The sequence below is a fragment of the Talpa europaea genome (genome assembly GCF_964194135.1).
Source record: "Talpa europaea genome assembly, chromosome: 4".
Classification (NCBI taxonomy): domain Eukaryota; kingdom Metazoa; phylum Chordata; class Mammalia; order Eulipotyphla; family Talpidae; genus Talpa; species Talpa europaea.
This window is the reverse complement of record NC_140070.1, coordinates 114,512,982-114,536,089: the sequence shown is the minus strand read 5'-3', so window position 1 is coordinate 114,536,089 and position 23,108 is coordinate 114,512,982. Positions and strand designations below refer to the sequence as shown.

Sequence of the window (23,108 nt, the reverse complement as noted above, 5' to 3'; positions counted from 1 at the left end):
TATAAGGTCTTACAAGCAAGCATAAGGAGCTGGGATTTTATTCTGAGCACAATGAAGAGCCATTGGAAACTTTAAAGCAGAGAAATGACATGATCTGACATGTTTCTATAAGAAAAATCATGGGGTTGGGGAGGCAGGAATAAGCAAAGAAATATAGGATGCTAAGAATGGAAGACCAGTTAGGAGGCCCTTTTTAGGTGAAAGATGATGTGACTTGTCCCAGAAGGATAGTGGAGACGTATTACGCAAATTCAGGATGTGGTTTAAAGGTAAAAATTTAGATAGGGAATGCAGGAAAGAAGTGGAGGAAGATACCTAGAGTTTTGTCATAAACAACCAGATTGTGCTAAGATGAGCAAAAGTGGAACGGCTATCAGAATTCTTCTAACTGATGGTTAGCATGTGCCAGATGTTGTGCTAGGCGTTTGATAGATTTTCTCCGATTAAAATTTCACAACACTACAGGTTAATACTTTGCCTGAGGTTTGTAAATAAAGCAACTTAGGCTCAGGGAAGGGACATAGGGAAGGGACAGAACGGGGTCGAGGGGGGCGGCATGGTGTTCTTCTACGGGGTAGCAGGTGAAACTGAACCTGTCTTTATGCTTCCTAGGCGCCTTCTCTGTGAAAACAGGGCAATTTTCTATTTTTGTTAGGAGAAGGTAAAACACGATCTCCTAAGTGAGTCGTCCGTTGGAGGATTGACTTGAACTTGTCCCCGCCCATTCCGCCCACATCCCATTCAGCCAGTAGCTCAATATGAATGAAATTCCGAAATTGGCAGCTAAGATAAAACTTCCTTTTCGCAATTGGTCAGTGTTGGAGGAGGAGCTTCCTGATTGACAGAAAATCTCAGCGGGGCGGGAGGAACTTTGTCTATTTCGAGGGCCCTCACGGGCACCATCTCCCCCAATGAACCTTTACGCAATTTTCTACGACCCGCGGATGCCGGGGCAGAGCAGATTCCTGGGGCAGCGCGACTATATGACGTTCCCCCTTCTAATTGGCCGGGAACCGCGACTGCAATTCCGAAATGTAACTGGCCGCCGACGCAGCCGCGGAGGTGAAGTGTACTGCGCTGATTGGCTGAGAGGCGCCGGCCGCGTGTGATGTCCTGAGCGGCGATTGGCTCTCGCCGGCTGGGGGCTTCTCTCCCGGGCACTCGGGACTCCCGGGAAGTGGACTGGCTGGGGAGGGGGCCGGCGAGCTGTCGCTGCGGACCAAGTGGGAGGCCCCGGCGTGAGGCGGCCTCTCAGCGTCGCGTGGGCTGGCGAGCCGGCGCGGCGGAAGAGAAGGCTGTGAGGAGTACGTGGGGCAAGGGCCGGCACAGAGGCCGGCACGGGAACCATGGCCCCGCAGAACCTGGGCACCTTCTGCCTGTTGCTGCTGTACCTCATCGGGGCGGTGATCGCCGGGTGAGGCGCGGGCACCGGGCTCGTGAGTCTTGGCTAGGGAGGAGGGCCGACGAGGAAGGGACGCTGCCACGCGGATGATGTGGAGAGGGGGATCGCCGTGGTGAGGCGGTGGGGGCAGAGGGGCGGGTAGTGTGGGATGGGCAGGAGGCTGTGTGTGGGGTGGGTGAGAGGGGCTTCAGTCAGAAGCCCTGTAGAGCTGGACTTGCCCAGAGCTGCAGAAGTTGGGTGCAGTGCCAGACACGACGAGAAGCGATGCTGGAAAATGTTGAGCCTGCCAGGAGACTTTGAGGGGCTAGCAGCATTAAAGTGGGTGGGGAAGTGAGGAAGACAGGTACGAAGGACCTGCTGGAATAGAAGGAAATTGAATTGAGGCAGTAAAGCAGATCCTTTGGGGACCTTTGTACTTCCTAGCTTCTGGAGGTTTTGAGTCTAAGCTGTCACCGTGCTCCACTGCCTGCATGGGACGTTCTTAAGACGCTGAGTGGTATATAGTGAGCAGGAAGAGCCTTTCACTGACACTTAGGAGACTGGGGTTTTAGTCCACCCACCCCCATCCCATTTATGAATTATGTGACCTTGAAGGAATCATCTAAGTTCTCATGTGTAACTCGAGGATAATAATGTGCCACCTGAAGGGAATAGGACTCACCCACATCAACTTTTGAGGTCCTTCCAACTTTAAGAATCATGATCCTATAAGCCTGGTGAACACAGGATTAGATGAATGAAGCTCATACTTTAGAATGTGGGGAATAGTATGGTGGTAACTTCTGATACTTTATAGTTCGTGCTAAATGGAGAAAGTACTACCTAGCAGAGGTTTAAGTGCTTGTTGTCTCATAATTTTTTTTTATTTTCATACATGCTTAAATTTTGGGTTTTTTTCCTTGTGAAACATCTTAAAGTTCTTTTTTTTTACTTATCCTAAGTAATGCTCTGATGTTTTTCTTGGTACGTTTTACACTTAAAGCAAAAAGTGCCCTAAGGTGTTTAAACAAAATGTCATTGTAAATTGTGTAAATATTTCAGTTTTAAACCTTAGTCCCTTGTAAAGAAGTCTGTTGGGAACTGCACTGTTGATGCTGAACTATGTGAACCATTTTTTCCCTGTATTTTTCTGAGTTGTTACTTAACCACTTTTTAAAAATTAAACATATATTAAGTAAGCCTCATTCTTTATACAGTCAGCATTTCTATTGTTAATTTTTGTGAACCTTTTGACTTCTTTAGTTTAATCCTTATGCAATCCCTGGTGGGTGATAAGTTTTAAAACTTACAAATGAAATGGTTAAATGATTTTCCTAAAGTTGACTAAGAGCTTATAAAATCCATTTTTTTTAATGTTCTGTCTTATGTTACCTGGATCCTGGTAACCCAGTGCGTTTTTTCCCACTGCATTTTAAAGTTACCATCACTACTGTGTGACTCCCTCTATTGTGATCCACTTTCCCTTCCCCTTGATTGAGAGAAAACATCTTGAGATGTAACTTCTGGTAGCTAAAGTAACTCTGGCAAAAGTATTTGATATTTGTGAGGATGCTTATTCATTTCATTCAATGAATATTTATTGGTGTCTTCTACAGACTGTATACAATCCCTGCCCTGGAACTACATTACACTCTTACTCTGTCTTCCCATTGGCTTTTCACGCAAAGAGCTGCGTTACCATCAATTTGGCAAGGAAATCTGGATCTCTATCTCCTATCTCATGCCATATACAGATTTGCAACTGCTGAGAAATGCAGGCTCCTGCATATGGGCTTCATATTTGACCTGAAGAAACTAGTATCACTGTTAACAGTGACCACAGATTGCTATATTCTCTCTTTTAGCCAAAATAACCGCTACAATTCATATATCTAATTTAGTGTTATTCTTCCTTCAAAGTTCTTATTTGGACTTTAGCTTAACCTTTGTTATCTTCTGAAGTTAAGTTTGGTCACTTCATCTTTGACATTCCAGCTGTGTTACTTGAAAACAGTCAAGAGTCATTTGAAGTCAGCAATGGGGGAAAGGGGAGTGAGTTGAGTTGATTATTTGGTTATTGGTTGAAAATAATGTATGACCATGAAATAAAAAAATGGATTTCTTCACTGAGGATAGTAATTTTAAGTTTACCACAAGTACTTTGAGTAATTCTAGCATCTCTCAAAAGATACATAGCTACTTAATGTGATTATGTCACTATAAGACCACCAATTCTGTTGTGTTACTCTATTAGTCATTCTTTTTTTTTTTTATCTATGTATCATAAGTATACCTTCATTTTCTTACCTGTTACCTTAAACACAAATTAGTGTAAAGAAAAAAATTTCCACTTCTAAAAATGTAATGTATAACACTAGTGAAGTGTCCTCTCCTTCTGTTCCCTCACCAGGCGAGATTTCTATAAGATCTTGGGGGTGCCTCGCAGTGCCTCTATTAAGGATATTAAAAAGGCCTACAGGAAACTAGCCCTGCAGCTTCATCCTGACCGCAATCCTGATGATCCACAAGCTCAGGAGAAATTCCAGGATCTGGGTGCTGCTTATGAGGTGAGTTAGGAAAGAGGATAAAGTATTTGTAAATCTGTAGATACAGCAAAACCATGTGCATAGAACAGAGAAACACTCCCTTTCAGATCACTTCTTAAATAGACAATGGGGTAAAAATAAAAGTACTTCATGCTATATTGTCCTTAGTCTTATATTCTTGTTAATAAATACCATTTTCTGCCTTTTTCATACTAACATTTATTAAGGAGAATTATATTAAAAAAGAATGAATACAAGAGAGAAAGTAAGATTGATAGATTAATAAATATGTTTATCATCAGTCAGTCAGTTTGGGAGCTGGAACCAAAATGCACAAAATCTCAGTAAGGATTGCAAACCCGCAGCCCATGTGGACCAGGCAGATGACATGCAGGACAGTTAAAAGATAAAATATGACACTGCCTAGACTCTCTCCATGTTGGGAATCGACAAGGATTGATAAAGGAAGGGAGAAACTGAAACCTTGCTCCATCTGTTATCCAGCCCCCACTGGTTTTTGCCATATATGAATCCAGACACTGTTGCCAGGGCATTTCATTTTTTTAGAGCAATTGGAAATCCCAATGTTCATGTAAATTCTCCTGATTGTAAAATTTTGGTAACTAATTCAATTAAATTTCTTTTTCATGCAGATCTAATAAAACAGTTATAGTTTGAATTTGCAATTTCTTATATACAGATTGAAATACTAAATATTCTGTTAAAAATCTTTCATATCTATTACCTTAGAAGTTGGCTATGCTGCATATATTGATATTTACTTTTCCTCTAAAAACAGAATTAGAGTTCTGTGGTTTTATTTTTCCCTTAGTTTTATTGAGGTATAATTGACAAAATTGTAAGATATTTAAAGTATACATCATGATGATTTGATACCACTATATGTTAAAAAAAGACTCATAGCATGCCCATCTTCATGCACATATTTATCTCTGTTTTTGTTGAGAGAACATTTAGGTTCTAGCTCAGCAGATTTCCGCTATGCAATACAGTGTTATCAACTATAATTACCATTTACTCCCATTCTGTAAAGGGACACGAAAAAATTATAGGAGCTCAAAAAGTCATAGAATTAAAACTCCTGAATTCAAGTTAAATTCTGGTACAGTGAGAAGGCTAGAAAATAAATTTAGAAAATATTTTTGTAGTGAGAACTAATGAACCCCCCAAAAGGAATGACTTTAAAACCTCCTTAGTAAAGAAACTATTAAACTAAAACTGTGACTTTTATACAGGTGAAACCTAGACCAAATAGCTCCCCTTCTCTTGACACCTTCAGTTATCCTTTAAGACTGAATATCCTAACCCGGGGCCGTTGAAGGAACTTGAGAGAATTCAGGGATACAACATTTAATTTCTTATTGATAATAGGAATTCTATCTTTGCACTTTATTTCCTATGACTAGTCCCATTGCTTGCTAGGAACCTGGTACTCAAAAATATTTTCAAGGGAAGCTGTTGCTAAGAATTTACTGTGCTTTTTAAAAGATTCCATGCTGTTCTTTGGCCATAACCTAAACAACCTGTACTTAGATCATTCATGACCCAAACAGACCATCAGCAAATCAAGAGTATGTATACATCCTCTTATGTGCTAAAACAAACTGGCTTAAAAATAAGCCAGTCTTGGGGCTTTAAAATGGTGTTTCTTAGAGACGTAATTGTAGTGTTCATTCTTTGCCAAGATAAAACCAGAGTAGTAGACTTAAAAGTGAAAATATTGGAAATCCAGATCATAAAATAATGAATTTTTTTTTTAAATTTAACTGCTCAATTCTGCTTCCACAGAATAGCTATTTTTTAAAGATATTTTCCAGAGCTTTCCTTTCTCTCAGCTGACCTGTCATAGTGGCTTTTATTGAGTACTCCGGTCATTCTGGACTAACCCATTTGTCTTTGCTTGTTAAGAATGCTCACTCTCTGTATACTCAGCTTCTATTTATCCTTCTAGATATATCTTAAATGTTAATAAATTTTTACTGTGACTCCTTGTGCTTGATTTGGTCTTGGAGCCAAAAATGTGTCTTGTTTGAATATGCTAATTAGATCTTTTCTTTCTTTTACTGAATTAACAAGTTCTATCCAGCCTCTCTTTTTCATTGTGAGCACAAGTATGAGCTTGAAATAACTTTCTTCTATAGTACTCTATCTAAATAAGAGTTTAAAAAATCAGAGAAAAAATATAGTTACTTAATTTTAAGTTACATATATAGATGTACTTCAGATTGCTCTAAATAAAAGGGTACCATTTTTTTCCATGTTGAAGGCAAATTTTTGAAGAGTGTGAAGCTTATTTTTTTTTATGTTTTTTGGTATTATTTATTTATTTTTAAAAGATTTATTTATTTATTTATGCAAGCACTGGGTACAGTCAGAAGCGCGGGAGGGTGAGAGAATTCACCAGAGCCAGAGCAGGGAGCAGAGCAGGCAGAAGGACCCAAGTACACTGCTGAGGGGAGCAGTGGGCGGCAGGAGAGGTCTGCGCGCCTTGCGCCATGTGGGACCCTCCTCTGGTGGCCGGGGAGCAGTCGGGGATCAAACCGGCGCTGCAGAGGCTGCGGGCAGCTTTGCAACTCAGCGCTCAACAGCTGCGCCAACGGGGAGGCCCCTTTTTTGGTATTATTTATGAGTGAACCTAATGAGAAAACATATAGCTGTGAATACGCATGTTATTTTCCAAAGCCATTAAAACCTCAGAAAGACTTTTTCGGGGGCCTCCCCAGTGGCGCAGCGGTTGAGCGCTGGGTTGCGAAGCTGCCCGCAGCCTCTGCAGCGCCGGTTCGATCCCCGGCTGCTCCCCAGCCACCAGAGGAGGGTCCCACATGGCCCGCAGACCTCTCCTGCTGCCCGCTGCTCCCCTTAGCAGTGTACTTCGGTCCTTCTGCCTCCTCTGCTCCCCGCTCTGGTGAATTCTCTCACCCTCCCGCGCTTTTGACTGTACCCAGTGCATGTACAAACGAACAAATAAATAAATAAATAAATGCCTCTTTCAAAAAAAAAAAGAAAAGAAAGACTTTCTGTTGTGAATTGACTTTGAATAACATCTATAGAGCAGTGTCCCTTTTTACTCTCTGTAGTTCATACTCGGGAAGAACAAACTTAATCATGCCAGATGCCATATATATTCTTCCACAAAAGGATTTTTACATACACCAAAAAATTGCAAAGGGGAATAGGCGATTTCTGGAGTACCTATCATTTAGTTCCCTTGAATTGCCAGTCTCTTAATGTGCACATGGAGGAAGCAATAGGGGATGTTATAATATAGACACATAGGGCTGAGCCAATTTCAAGGCTGTGCTAATTTACTGCTTGTGTCACTGATGACAGTCTATCATAGTCATATCTTAGTTTATAGTGTAGAGATATAATATAGCATAATAGTTAACTGCATGAGCACTGGAATCCAATTACATGGGAAGTAAGCATGAGGAATTTGTCTTACCTTTTTACTGTTAGAGCTCTCAACTACAGAGCCATAACACTAATCTCAGATAGGATTTTTATCTGACTTTGTGGATTTTGATTAAATTAAAAAGACACTTGAGCAATGTGGGAATTATAAAATGAACAATGCCTGAGATGACGTAGTCTGTTGAAGAAAATTATAAACATGCCTTAATGCCATACCTAATGAAAACTAAATTCCACTAAAATCTAAGACGTAGTATCATAGTTAAAACACACACATACACACATATGTACCTTGTCTGAATATTACTAAGACTCATTGTCTTTTCCCCTCCTGGCTTTTGTACCTAGGTTCTGTCAGATAGTGAGAAACGGAAACAATATGACACTTATGGTGAAGAGGGATTAAAAGATGGCCATCAGAGCTCCCATGGAGACATTTTTTCACAGTAAGTAATTTACTCATATGTAAAGTATTAATGTCTGAGAATGAATCACTTAGTGATTATTAAAGAATTATTACCCCCTTGTTCAGAAGCTTTTGATCAACTGATTCTTGAGCCAAAGATCAATTATCATCCTCCCTGTGGGAAGGTAGTGTCTACTGTTTTCACACAGCTCCAGAAAAGATGGGTAACACAGAAAGGGTTGTCCATGTAGCCAAGTATACCAGTCAAATCAATCCTGACAGTTTAGGGGGGCAGGATCTAATCTTTTGAAAACTACTAGTTTCATTGGTTGATCCCAACTTTGAGTGTATTGGTATAAGCATATATGTGACGTACTTTATATCTGTATTAAATAAATTATGTAGTTTTAAAAAATAAATATGATTTTGTGGTAGGGGACAAAATAGTTGATATTGTCATCCTCACCTTGATGTCCTAGAATCTGCAAACCATTTTAACGAGTAGTTATTCTTGTAAACAGATTCCTGTTCCCCTACCCAGAGCTGTCTTATATTCTGTCAACAAGAGAGGACTATTATGATAACTAGCATTGGGAAAAGGAATTAGGGTAAATGCTCTTTTTCATCTTCTGGGAGTGCTGATTGACTAGAATAATAAACACTTTTCCTTTCTACTCTTTGAATCCCCCCTTTATTGAACACTGAATTTCCATACCAGGGCTTCTTAATGTGGCGTTTCAAGTCTAGTTATAAGCAAAAAGATGTTTGACTACTCCTTTCTGTGGGTATAGAGTTCATTGTTTTCTTCATCTTGTCTAGTTTAGGGTGTTACATGATTAGGATATCCTTCTCTTCCTCAGGATTGATTTGACTATTTTGCCCACTAAGAACGTGTCTTCTTCCCCTTAACTATTACAAGTGATTGCTAGAATGAGAAGTGCCTTCTATTATTTACCCCTTCCTCCAGCCAAATCCTCCCTCCCTGTTTTTGTTTAAGATTCAAGGAATCCATTCATCAAAGTTGATTGGCAAGGGGAGTTGTGTACTTGTCATCATCACTATGCTAATATATGTACTTCTTAATAACTAAAAATTAAGATTAGAATGCCTTAACAGTTAAAGATCACTTTGTAAATCTCAAAGTGCTGCTTCTGTTGCTTATAAACATTAATTTTTGGCTTGTAGAGATAAAAACTTCCTATTCCTTAAGATCTGGAATTGATCCAGATCCTTATGATCTGGATGCTTTTTAAACTTAATTGTGTACCCCAAATTCTTTTACAGAGAAGTTATTTCCTCAGTGTTCAATGTTACTATTAAGTTCAGCATGCATATATATCTACATGCACACATTCTGTACCTTTTCTAAATAAGCCCATCATCTGGGTATTCCTCAGTATTGAAATAGATTATTGGTTGATCCCAAATTTCATTGTTTTGGTATAAGCATATATTATATCTCTATTAAATTATATAGTATTAAAAGATAAATTCAATTTTGTGGTAGGGGACAATATAGTTGATATTGTATAATTAAAAATTGTGTATAGTATATGACTCCAATCTACTCAAAATGTCTCAGTTTTATACAATATATTGTCATGTAAAGAATGTAAAGAAAACTAAATAAAGACATGAAGTAAATGTAAAGAAATGTAAAGTAAATGTAAAGAAAGTAAATAAAGACATGAAGTCTCACTTCTTTTCTGGATGATTTTACACTTATCTACAGTTTCTTTGGAGATTTTGGTTTCATGTTTGGAGGAACTCCTCGTCAACAAGACAGAAATATTCCAAGAGGAAGTGATATTATTGTAGATCTAGAAGTCACTTTGGAAGAAGTGTATGCGGGAAATTTTGTGGAAGTAAGTCCAAACAATACAACTCTTTGTATTGTCACCCAGAATTTATTCTTTTGACTTAAAAAAAGAAGTCTCTGGGGACTCTCTCTGTATTTTAGGTGAGGGAGACAAGATGTACAGAATTGAATTAATGGTAATCCTTGGTTCATGATAGTCTTACTGTTTCATGAACTCATCTGGCAGCCCAAGACTTAGATCAGCCTACTTAGCACTTCACTGTTCCATTCCCCTGCTACCCTTCAGAGGTAACTACTCTTGTGAGTTCTGTCTTCATTGTTCTGTTGCCATTATTGTGTGTTTGTTTGTTGTATTACGTATGTGTGAATACCTGAATGATATTTTTCTTTTTTTACTTTGTAAATATGGTACTATACCATAAGTTATCTTCTGGGGCTGTTTTTTTTCACTCAAGGTTATGTCACCGAGATTTATCCAGGTTGTTGCTTATAGCTGTAATTCTCCTGAATGGAAATTTCACTGTGGCTATACTATGTGGATAGATAGAAAAGTTATTTCCAATTTTTTTTCCATTCCAATATGCTTGTATGAATGTTCTTAAACATATATCCAGATACATATGCGCAAGACTTTCTCTTTGTAAGTGTATATAAGAGTGGAATTGCTGAGGAATAGGAACAATTTTCAGTTGTTTGTGATAATACCATGTTGTTTTCTCAGTTGATTGCCTCCAACACTTCTACCAGCAGTTTATAAGAGATTCTTTAGATCTGCCACTTCTTAATACTTTGATTTGTGTTTTTTTGTGTGTGTATGCGTGTGTGTTTAAGAAATTCTTCTCTGCCCTAAAATCAGAAAGTAATTGACTTATATTTTCTACTAAAACTGTTGGTTCTTTTTTATTTTGAAATTACTTATCTTTTTTAATTCCCGAAAATTTATTTCCATTACTTTTTCAAACACTTAATCCTCATTTAGTACTTCTACTGCTATCTGCTCTTACCTTTCTTTTAAATATATATTTTTTAAAATTCTACTTCTGTATCTTTCCCTGCTTCCTTATAGGAGAAAGCCTCATTTTGGTTGTCTAGTTCTATCCTTCCATCGTCAGCTATATCCATTCCAATAATATCCTAACAGCTGTGCTTTTATTTCAATTCTATTTTTATACATAATATTCCTACTTGATTCTTGTAGTATCTCTTTTTCTATTTCATTTTGCTAGTATCTAGCCTTATCTCCTCAAATATACCATACAAACTTGTTTGAAATTCTTGGTCTGTCTTTTCTAATACAATTGCTGCATATACAGTTTGTTGTCGTGGCGGGGGGGGGGGTTGGGGGGGGGTTGAGGGGGGGGTGGCGATGGTTGGATTCCTCCCAGTCTTTAGCTATTTTTGCCTTTGACCTTACTCCCATTCCCCCCATGGGTTTTGGCAACTCTTTCCCTGCTAGAGCATATTAGGGTGAACCCTTACCTGCTGGTTTTAACTGTTTTATATTTGTTTACTTGAAGCATTTTTGCTTTTGTTTGGTGTCTGGGTCCTGTTGTTTTTCTAGGAGAGGGGTGAGCAGAACTTAAACTGCTTTTTTCTAGTCGCCTCACTGCCCCCGCTAGCTACTGTTGCTCTTAGTAATAGTCACCACCCTGTACACAGAGCAGTTCAAAACAGCTTCTATCTCTGGAGTTTTCCTACAGATTTTGTGTTATATTTATTATCTCATGGAATCCATGTTTTCTTAGAGGTTTTCTGGGATTTTGGAGGAGCAAACTGGTAGCCTATTGTATGCTAACAGGAAGTATTTTCTCCTTAGTGTGGTTTTACACTGAATAGTTGAAAGAGGACTGGACAATTACATTAAGACGTAACTGGCTTGTAATACTGTTGCTTAGACTGAGGAATTATAGAAAAAGGTATTAAAAATATTTGGACCCTCTCCTTCAAAAACGGGATGGTTGTTGAGGTGGGAGAAAAAAATGCGAGCCTAGTTAACTCCTGTGTTCCCTTCTAGAATGCTCTTTGCGTTATTGGTCACCACTAATATACAGCACACATCACACTTTGCAATTAGTGGGACTCTTTTTAATCTAATTATTGTAAAGGGCATAAGAGGCCTCATAGTAAATTCTTTTACTAGAAAAACTAGAGCATAGGGGTTAGAAGCATGAATGTCAGAGCTAGACTGGTTTAGTTTCTGGCTCTGCTCTTTAGTAGTTGTGTAACCGTGTTACCTCCTCTATAGAATAGAGATAAATATAGCACCTACTTCATAAGTTTGTGAGAATTAAATAGAGTCATATATGTAAAAGTGATTAGAGCTTTGCATAGCACATAGTAAGTACTGGAAAGTGCTCTAGTTATACAGTTCTTTATTTTGCTGACCTGGACATTCATGTGTTGGGATGCTGTCAGGGAGTGTTGTCCAAATACTTGTGCATGCTGCATGTGTCTCGTGATTAGGTGTTTGACTTATTAGACAGGCAAAAACAGAAAACATATTTCTTCATGTGTATTAGTGTCCACATACTTAGATGGGTCAGAATGTTTGATTGCAGTCAACTGCAAAGAGATGGTCATTGTGTCTCTGTTTACGTGTTAAAGTATCTGAATTGAGATAGCTCTGGAAAACAGTCCTAGATTAAGTTGCCTAAAACAAGAGGCCGTTTTTATTAGGTTAATCACAGCTAATCCTATGATGATAGCCACATACCAGCTTTTGAAAGCTGTGGTTCTTCTTCAGGGGTTATACTTTACACAGCTTAGATTTCTTAAAAGATTGTAATTCTGTAAACTATTTTGGTTTAACAGTATTTAGTTTATGACTTAGAAATGGTGATAACACATAGTTATTTCAGTTCTCTTACTCCCCTCTTCTCCAGCTTTAGAATTTGAGTCATTTAAATATCTGCTTGCTTCATTTCTGTTTTTGAGGGCTCATATCTAACTTCTCAAAGAGTTCTGTCAGTTTGCCTTCCCTGAGGGATGGCTTGCCAGAGAAGGGGAAGTTTCAGTCCTGGCACTTGGCACAGAGCCCTGAAGGTTGAAGAAAACAAAGCCCAGTTTACTGGAGAGAGAAACTGATGTTGTATATTCACTTCTAGGTAGTTAGAAACAAACCTGTGGCAAGGCAGGCTCCTGGCAAACGAAAATGCAACTGTCGGCAAGAGATGCGGACCACCCAGCTGGGCCCTGGGCGCTTCCAGATGACCCAGGAGGTGGTCTGTGATGAGTGCCCTAATGTCAAGTAAGCAAAAATCATCTCTTTTGTTCTACAGAAAACACTAACATCATCTCATTTGTCTAATAAAATGCGTATGGTCTGTATTTAGATTTTTCTTCCCTCTCTCCCTCATCTTCTACCAAATGATAGGGCAAAGAAATGTACATTTTCATTTTTTTGGAAAGTATTTCTTCTAATTATTATCTTTTATGTTCCTGAATAAGCAGTGTCCTTTATTTCTGAATATACTCAACAAATATTTTTATTTCATTTTTCCTACTTGGAATATTAGCAAAATCTTACATGTCCAGATAATATTGCAGATTAGAGAAATATTGAAATACTATTTGCTGATTATTATAAATACAACTTTTACATTAGACCTTAAATTATATATATCAAAACTAGATCAGTCTTTTTGGGATTTTGGGGATTAGGAGGAAATCAGATAGAATAAACTCTCCTGCTAGATTCCTGATAATGTCACCTTGTCCTTCCTGGTGCAAGTATCTGTAAATGTGAGTAGTTTTCTCTGTTAATGGTCATTCATTTCAAACTTGGTTGTTGGCTTGTGGAAAATGTGAATTAGATATCAGATAGCTTTGTCAACTAGAGCTATGGAATAGTCTTCCATGAAAAATCTCTGATAGAATAGCAAAACTTTATCTGAATCTGGAGTTGGTTTGTATTTTCATGTTTTTCTTTTTAAATTCTCTTTGTCTCAGGCTAGTGAATGAAGAACGAACACTAGAGGTAGAAATAGAGCCTGGGGTGAGAGATGGCATGGAGTACCCCTTTATTGGAGAAGGTAAAATAATAATATTGATGTTGTATCATCAAAACTTTCTGCTCACCACTCGCTTGTATATACCTCCCCCTGTCCTTGCTTCACTCCCTATCATAGTGGCTGCATAGCGCCTGTGTATAGATTCCCAACACTTTGGTCTGTTTTAGGTACAGAAAGCTTTTGTGGCCATCATGGTTGGTCTGCTTATATGTTAGTATTACTGTCAAGCTGATAAATAAAAAATTAGGTTGTTGAAACCTTAATGGATTAATTTTAACTCAGGAATGAAAGAAGATATATAATTCTACTAGCATTAATAAGATACTCTCACTTGTCACTTTTGGAGTTAAATTTAAAACTCTAAAGGAAATAAGCCTTTAAGACTTCAGGTTCAGGAAATCAATGAATCATTCTTTGTATAAGAAACAGTCAAGTTATTTATTTCTGTGCCTGAACTACAGATGATTCTTGACTAATAATCTGAAACTTGCTATATCCAGATAGAGATAGTACCCTCACAGATAGACTTGGCAGAATCAACACCTAAGATAGTGGTTTAAAAAATTTTTCTCATTTGCCAGATGACTTGTGGTATTTGACTTATGTGACTTATACTATACTGTAATCTGTTCTGACTAGGGGAACCTCATGTGGATGGGGAACCAGGAGACTTGCGGTTCCGAATCAAAGTTGTCAAGTAAGTATTCTCATTTCACAGCCCTCTCCCTAGCCCTTACTTTTCAGATGTCTATCAGATTATGGAAATTGGAGTAATTACCAGAGTGCTTTCAGTCTTTACCCTCTGTTTCATGCCCTTAATACCCTAAATAATTATTTGTAACTCTACATCGATACTGAAAATGTTGGGATGCAGTCTAGGATTGAACCCAATTATTTATTTACTCAGGATATACAAATCTAAAAGGTGTTGGGGGCCTCCCCGGTGGCGCAGCGGTTGAGCGCTGGGTTGCAAAGCTGCCCGCAGCCTCTGCGGCGCCGGTTCGATCCCCGGCTGCTCCCCGGCCACCAGAGGAGGGTCCCACATGGCGCGCAGACCTCTCCTGCCGCCCGCTGCTCCCCTCAGCAGTGTACTTTGGTCCTTCTGCCTGCTCTGCTCCCTGCTCTGGCTCTGGTGAATTCTCTCACCCTCCCACGCTTCTGACTGTATCCAGTGCTTGTATAAATAAATAAATAAATCTTAAAACAATAAAATAAAATAAAAGATGTTGGAAGGAAAGAATTGATAAGACATATAAGGAGTTCTATAAAAGAGACACAAGTGAGAATAGGGAATCTTGAGCACCGAGATTTTAACTGAGGAAATTTGGTGAAATTTAAGAATGGGGCACCTGCTTAGAAGTGACCTTCTATTACATAATGTGCTGCTGCTTTGCAGAGAGAGCTCTTCTTTTCTTGGCTTCTCTTCAGCATGAAGTGCTGCTTAGATAAGAATTTTGCCTGGAATTCAGTCTTTCTTGTTTATTATTTTGGAAAGCAGTGATAGCTCTGCTTCTAAGGAGCCACTGAAACTAAGTTTCTACTTAAATGTGGAAAGATGGATTTCCCACTAGAACATGGGCTGTTTGTTCCCTCAGTGGACCTGGTGCCTTCTCAAGTCCTTGTCTTTTCCTAAATTCCCTCTCAACACTTCCCCATGCTCCCCCCCAACCACCTTATCTGTACCTCTAGAACTGGGGTGGCCTAAAAAGCCCAGCTCAGGCGACCTCTCCAAAGCTACTCTTTCCCCAGCCCCAACTACCGAAGCGCCCTTCTCTCTTTCCATAGTCTGACATGCTTTTGGGTTTCTCTTAATGTAAATGCCTTATGAATTGGACTCTGTAAGTCTCACACAACTTTAGAGTCTTGATTAACACTACACCAAGGAGTATCTAACAAATGATTATCGTTTGAAAGAATGGTTTTCATTCTTGTTTCATTCTTGTTTAAAATCTTCCCTAAGAAAGATGGAGATTGATGAGTTTTACATTATTCTGTTTTTAGGCACCCAATATTTGAAAGGAGAGGAGATGATTTGTACACAAACGTGACAGTCTCACTGGTTGAGTCTCTGGTGGGCTTTGATATGGATATTACTCACTTAGATGGTCACAAGGTAAGCAAACTGATTTTCCTATTTCCTCTCCTTTGAAGACCTTCATGTCAGTGGTTTTGAGATTATTTCAATCCCTTTGATAACTTAGAACTGTGAGGACTCCTTTCTCAATCTTTATTCTACTTCTCTTCATTCTTCTCCTGAACATCTAGCAGTAACAGTGCTTTCTACTCAAGGTTCATTGCTTAGCTTTTGGCATTCTGGTTTTTACAGTCCTTACTGGCCAAAGTGTTGCTTTTTTACCTGTTTCTATGTTTGATTCTTCTTTTTTCTTTTGAAAACCTTTTCTTTCTTTGGCTCACATTGTGCTAGTGATGTGTCTCTTGCCTCTCCATCCTTGCTTCTGTGCTGAACTCTGGCATGAACTTTGGGCACCTGGAAGTTGTGTGTTATACTTTGGGAGTACCAGGCCCGCTCCAGTTCATTCCCTTTTGCTTCTCAGGTCCATATTTCCCGGGATAAGATCACCAGACCAGGAGCCAAGCTATGGAAGAAAGGGGAAGGGCTCCCCAACTTTGACAACAACAACATCAAGGGCTCTTTGATAATCACTTTTGATGTGGATTTTCCAAAAGAACAGCTAACAGAGGAAGCAAGAGAAGGTGAGGGGTAAATGAGTGGGTGTGCCTGTGTTTGTGCACATGAGGAAAGGCTGGTTATAAAGGCTAGGCAACAGGAACCAGATCCTCGAGTGACTTCAGACATCAACCACTAACACCAGTGAACACAAGATTAGGAATGCTCTTGCCTTTCTTTATAAAAGGCAGCATTAAATCTCCTGTCACTCTCTAACAAAAGGCTGTGTAAGCTGGGCTTTGAAACTTAGGGAGTACTAGTGTGTGTGAGTATATAAGTATGGGACAGAATCAATTAAATTAGTTGGATCAAACTCTAAAAGATGAGGGATGCATTAGAAGGATGAAAGGCTTAGGAGTGATATCTGTGATCTGGTTGAGAAGAGGGCCCAGTTGGTTGACCCTTAAAAAGGAGAATAATGGTGGGGATTAGAATTAAAAAAGAAGGAATGGAAGTCAGCCTAAAAAGCTTTCTGTTTTAATTGCTTTTTGTTATTTCTTATTGGGTAGAATTTTGTGGGATGTGTATACATGTATGCCAGCGAGAGAGAGGAAAGGATCATGTTGAACATAAAACACATACATGTGTGGGGTTGTCACATATGGCGAAGTTGGGCATTGGTAGTTTTTTAATTAATTAATTTTTTTTTTTGAGATTTATTTATGCATACAAGAGCTGGGGTACAGGCCAGAGGTGGAGTGGGGGTGAGAGGGTTCACCAGAGACAGAGTGGGGTGCAGAACAGGCAGATGTACTAAAATACACTGCTGAGGGGAGCAGTGGGCGAGACAGGAGAGGTCTGCTGCACCATATGGGTGGCTCCCTGGCCGGCCGGGGATCGAACTCATGCTGCAGAGGCTGCGGACAGCTTCATAGTACTGTGCTTAACCTCTTGTGCCACCAGGGAGGCCTGGTAGTTATTTGATTTAGGTCCACAGTTGGCATAAAGACTTTTATGAACCGCCCCATGAAACATGCTTTTTAAATTCTAGGGGAGTCACGCTTTTGTTAATGGAGTCATTTGTTCATTCTCTCTTCAGGTATCAAACAGCTTCTGAAACAGGGGTCAGTGCAGAAGATATACAATGGACTGCAAGGATACTAAGAGTGAATAAAATTGGACTTTGTTTAACATAAGTGAATCAGTGATATTTATTATCTGCAGGGTTTTTTTGTGTGTTTTGTTTTTATTTTCAGTAAGCAAGTTTGACTTAATTTTTTTCTTCTGATGATCGTCATGAAATGAATAAGAGGGGTTAAGAATTTGTCCATTTGCATTCAGAAAAGAATGACCAGCAAAAGGTTTACTAATACCTCTCCCTCTGGGGATTTAATGCCTGGTGCTGCTGCCTGAATTTGCAGAATTTAAGAAGCAAGAGGACTCCAGAAACAAAAGAAACAACAAAAAGGGGTTGGAGTTCATTGTTAGCTATTTCATTCAAAATGCCAACTGGAGAAGTCTGTTTTCAAATATATTTTGTTGTTATTTTTTTCTTGACTCCTGTTTCTTGTTGGTTTGGCTACTCGGCTGTCCCCTCCATGTCCATTTTGGTTATCTTCTCTTGATCTGCTTAGTCTCCCTCCTTGGTGCCTGCAAGCTAATTGGGTTGTCATCCCATCAAGCAAAATGGGTGACCAAACCTACAAGAGAGTTATAAAAATCCAGTCCCCACTCCCAATTAGACTCAGATGGCATTTTCTAGAAAGAAGCTTGAAGAGATTGAACAGATGAAGGGGAGGGAACAGAGGAATCCAGGTTATGCAACAATCCACCTAGTTGTCCTCAAGAAAGTATATATCTTCTCATTAAATTTGGGAATAATTAAACCTGATATGGATATTTAACTGTTTAGGAAGCACTTTTTATACATTCAATCTCAGTTGACTTCATAATTAAAAGGACTTTGGTTTGTGTTAGGAGCTAGACTTACCATTGGCTCTAGAAAGCTATTTTAAAGCAGAGTTAGAAATTTTATTTGCTTCTCCCAGTGCTCTCTAATTCAGATGCTACAGGACAGGAGTATTTTTGGCTTTTGGACTGCCTTCATTTTTCTACATTATTCAGTAACATCACACTCTGCTCTTCATGGACTTTTGGACTTCAGTGAGGTAAATGTTTCATTGCTTTTGAACAATTTTGATTGCAGTCAGTATGTGGCTGCCTTCCAGCCATGAGTATAGTTCCAGCTGCATCCCTGCCACTGGCTATTCAGCCATTGCTACCATTTGCTTTTTCATTGCCTTTTGCTCCTGGTTTATAAAAATGAGTGTAAGAATGGAAATTTCACTAATTTAGAACAGCTAAGAATAAGGTAAAAAGCAGCATACCTTTCAACCTCAATCAGACATGATTTGGACTTGAGTAAATCCAATGGTTGTGAAAGAAAGATGAAATTAAAAGGCTGAAATTAAAATGCTGATAATCTGTCTTAGTAATTAAATGAAACCACTTTTAAACCTAAATATAGTGGACCTTTTGCATATTTAATATTATGTACTAAGTTGACCTAGTTGAGCACCTCTTGGAAATAATTGTCAACATTTCCCTTATCAGCCCAGGAGAATTCTCAATCATCATTTGCACTTGCTCATCTCCCACTTCCCAAGATTTTCACAAGTTGGTCATTTACTAAGAGCTAGTTACTAGTGTTGGTAAGTAGACCCCATAGCCTTGCTTCCAAAATAATAATAATGATAATGGGGCCTTGTTAATCTTTTTATTCATAATTAGATTGCTATGATTTAACTATGTAAGCAAGAGTATTCTTTCATCATTTGACTCAGAGCTTCAGTTAACTGCTTTATCTGAAGCACATTATAATGTGGAAAGATTTATGTCAAAGTTTCCATAGGTTTTCTTGTAATAAACCATAGAGACAGGATGGTGGTGGTGGAGAGGATGGGAAAATCATAAAACCAGAATCCTGAGTCCAAGGATTTTGTATTTGGTGCAACTAACTGCTTTGTCAGAAGTTCATGATATCCGAAAGCAGAATTATCTATGAAGCAGCAAGCCCCCTACCAAAAAACATTTCTGTCCAGGAATGTTGCAGAGGGATTCCATGGCCTGGAAATAGTTATGGTAGGCTCATCAAGCCAGAAGGTCCAATATATTACAGAGTTTTCAAGTGAAGAACAGTGAAAATATGTTCTCTTACTCAGTGAGTAAAAAGAATATTTCTTCAGGATTACTATGGGCCAGGTTCTGTCCAAAAGCTTTATATGGATGAGGCATATGGAAGAAGGAGTTATCCTCAATTTACAGAGGAGGATATTGAGTTAACATGTCACCGCTTACAAGTCGTTGACTGGCATTTAAACTCAAGCAGTCTGCTTCAGAAAACACACTCTCAGTCACCATGAATTCATAAATAAAAAAAAAAAATAAGCCGTGGAAGGATTTTTAAAAGTGATGGTGGGAGAACTGACTACATTAGTGTCTTCAGTCTTGCAAGGAAATATGTCATTCTAGGTATGTAATGAAGCAAAAAGGATGTTTTGCCTGGGATCAGACTTAAGCCAGTTAACTTCTCTGAACCTGTTTTCTTATCTGCAAAATGGGGATAATGAGGGTAATTTTTTTTCACTTGAACATTTGTGGGTTTCTAACACCTATTTTGGCTACTCAGACAATTTTCTTATGTTTACTTCCTGGTCCTCAGTTGCATTCATAATTGATTAGAGTGCTGCATTCCTGAATGCTGAATGAGAGAGTGTTAGTACTCAGAAATCACTGTTTTGCGAATGGGAAACGATATGGAAACTTAAAACCAATTTGAAACGTGGCATCAGCTGTTACTAGAAAAGGGGATGAAAGGAGTTTATTCTTGAAATAAAATGTAAACTGCTACTAACTATAGTAACTACATCTACCCTGAACAAAAAGGCTCAGCCAAGGACTCTGGCAGATAAGCAGAGCAGGAAAAAAAAAAGTCAGTAGGTAGTGCTTTTTAAAAACTTGAGTCTTTCTGTTACTGAAATTGCTCCAATGCTCAGTGTCAGGGCTGAATGCAGTTACTACAGTGGGCACCAGTCCAGCTTTCACAGTGATTTATATACCAAAGAGCCCAGACCCTTTCTTATTTCACTAAAACAAAGCTTAGAAGGTTTTTTATGCATAGTTCCTCCACTAACGAGAATGACATAATTGGAGGGCAGCGTGGTCACAGAGCTGAGTGTTCATGAGAACCCTCAAAAGCCACACAAATTTGTAGCCACATGAGGCTGGTGCGAATTGACAGGTGCTGTGAGTGTAGAAGGCACGACTGATTTTGAAGACTTAGGACCAAAAAAAATATAAAAATTTCAGGGCCTCCCCTGTTGAGCGCCGTGCTGTGAAGCTATCCGCAGCCTCTCTAGCGCCGGTTCGATCCCCAGCCACCAGGTGAGGGTCCCACATGGCGCACAGACCTCTCCTGCTTCCCCCTCTGCTCCCCTCAGCAGTGTGTTTCGTCAGTCTGCCTGTTGTTCCCCGCTCTGACTCTGGTGAGTTCTCTCACCTTCCCGTGCTTCTGACTGTACCCAGTGCTTGTATAAATAAATAAATAATCTTTAAAATATATATATACAAATTTCAATAATAGTTTTATATACTAATTACATGTTGAAATAATAGTATCCTGGGTATATTTTGTAAAATATATTATCAAAATGCTATATGAAGCACATTATTAAAATTCAACTAAGGCTTTTTTGGGGGGGTTAGTTTTTTTTACTTTAAAAAATGTGACTACTGGAAAATTTAAAATGAGATAGGTAGCTCACATTATACTTCTGTTGACAACACTGCTGCCAGGTCACTCCTCACATGTGAGAAGGGCCTCACATTAATACCTATTCAACTACCTCACTCAATTTAGTTTGGGGACCCTAACTTAGCCTCCTACATTTTATCCATGTCTCCCTACCTGATGCTATTTGTCCTCTGGATTAGTAGAGACATCAAGATTTTCATCCAATCAGTGAATTAAAGTGCTGAGAAAAGAAGGCCAACCCTTGGCTTTTACCACTAAAAGTATCTTTCCAGCATCCATTATCAAAAATAATGGGGAGGCCTCCCCAGTGGTGCAGCGGTTGAGCGCTGGGTTACAAAGCTGCCCGCAGCCTCTGCAGCACTGGTTCGATCCCCGGCCACAGGGTGAGGGTCCCACATGGTGAGCAGACCTCTCCTGCCGCCCACTGCTCCTCTCAGCAGAGTACTTCATCAGTCTGCCTGCTCTGCTCTCCCCTCTGACTCTGGTGAATTCGCTCACCTTCCCGCACTTCTGACTGTACCCAGTGCTTATATAAATAATAAATAAATCTTTGAAAAAAAATAAATAATGGGGTAGTCACATCGTCGTCCAGAAAATAACTGTGCATATGACTATGTTCCTTTGTCTTATCCACAAGGCGTGCTGAGAAGGTTGGCTGAAATCCACTTCCACAGCAGCCTGTTAGGAAGTGAGACATGTCCAATGTGACTTAGACTTAGTGAGCCTATGTTGGGTGGTCAGGACCAGTCAGTGCTCACAGATGATCCCAAAGTTCACCATCACAATCTTAATTTTTGGAAAAATTGCCCAACTCCAAGCTTCCATCTTCTCCTCCCCAGTTGCTCAGAATCAAAAACATGTTTAGCAAGCTCTGTATTCTCTCAGTACTCGAGTCTCCAGCCAAGAGGTCATGGTGTCTGTTGAAGTGTTTCTTGTAATCATTTCTTCCCTCGTGGACTTCCATTTCCTCTTACTGATGTTCACGCTACCCTTTATATTTCAAGAATTCTTTTTGTCAAACTATAGAAGCAAAACGGGAAGTTTTCTATAACACGGTTAAAATGTACATGCTCTGCAAGCAAACTGTTTAGATTCAAATTCTTATTCTACTGCTTACTGACTGTGTCTCAGTTTCTCCATCTGTAACATGGTAGTAATAAAAGTACCTATTTCATAGGGTTGTTGAATAATTGAACAATTGTAGCTGGAATACCTGATTTGGGACAGACGGGCAGAAAAAAACAAGTTACCATCTCTGAGTTAAGAAAGTTTATTTTCTGTCTGCCCCTAGGCAGTGCACAATGTTTGCCCCCAGGTGGCGCTAAAATAACAATGTGCTAGCTGTCAAATCAGCTGTAAAAAGGGGCCAGACGTTTTTAAAAATGTCTGTGAGGAAACAGACTAGATGATTAGGAACATGTCAAGTAATTAAGGCCTCTGCATCTTCTTTTTTTTTTTAAACTTTTATGGTTTTTATCTTTTTTTTTTTTTTAGATTTATTTATTTATACATGCACTGGGTACAGTCAGAAGCGCGGGAGGGTGAGAGAATTCACCAGAGCCAGAGTGGGGAGCAGAGCAGGCAGAAGGACCGAAGGACACTGCTGAGGGGAGCAGCGGGCGGCAGGAGAGGTCTGCGCGCCATGCGGGACCCTCCTCCGGTGGCCGGGGCGCAGCCGGGGATCGAACCGGTGCCGCAGAGGCTGCGGGCAGCCTCGCAACCCAGCGCTCAACCGCTGCGCCACCAGGGAGGCGCCCCTCTGCATCTTATAACAGTTAGGCAACCTAACCTGGGAGAGCCTGAAGTGAGAGACACAAGGTTTTCCGCAAAGCATTTGTTTATTCATCTCCCCATAACCTTTGGAGCAAAATCCAAAAATAGTTGGATTCATAACTCAATAATTATGGTTGAACATGCTACTGATTAATGGATCAATGTCAACCTGGAAGGTGGGTAGTTTCTACTTGCACAAAAAGAGCTCTGTTCTCAGTCTTAATCTGGGCAATACTATTATTAGTGGTGAGCCCCTAGGAAGAGAGTTAAAGATGCCAGGTGCTGGCCTGCTGTCT

The 23,108-nt window shown here is 39.6% G+C and overlaps 1 protein-coding gene across 2 annotated transcripts; it reads left to right on the top strand.

The window, feature by feature from the left end:
• Window positions 1-1,346: 1,346 nt before the first annotated feature.
• On the top strand, window positions 1,347-17,390 carry DNAJB11 (DnaJ heat shock protein family (Hsp40) member B11; the record flags this gene model as incomplete). 2 transcript variants are annotated; one of them, XM_084231423.1, is made up of 10 exons in its annotated part: window positions 1,347-1,414; window positions 3,792-3,948; window positions 7,711-7,808; window positions 9,501-9,633; window positions 12,692-12,834; window positions 13,536-13,618; window positions 14,237-14,294; window positions 15,599-15,710; window positions 16,153-16,312; window positions 17,326-17,390. In XM_084231423.1, 10 exons carry the CDS (start codon window positions 1,347-1,349, stop codon window positions 17,388-17,390), a joined length of 1,077 nt encoding a protein of 358 aa, XP_084087549.1. The 2 variants fall into 2 exon arrangements, with proteins under 2 accessions (XP_084087549.1, XP_084087550.1); XM_084231424.1 differs by lacking the exons at window positions 9,501-9,633; window positions 12,692-12,834.
• Window positions 17,391-23,108: the final 5,718 nt, after the last annotated feature.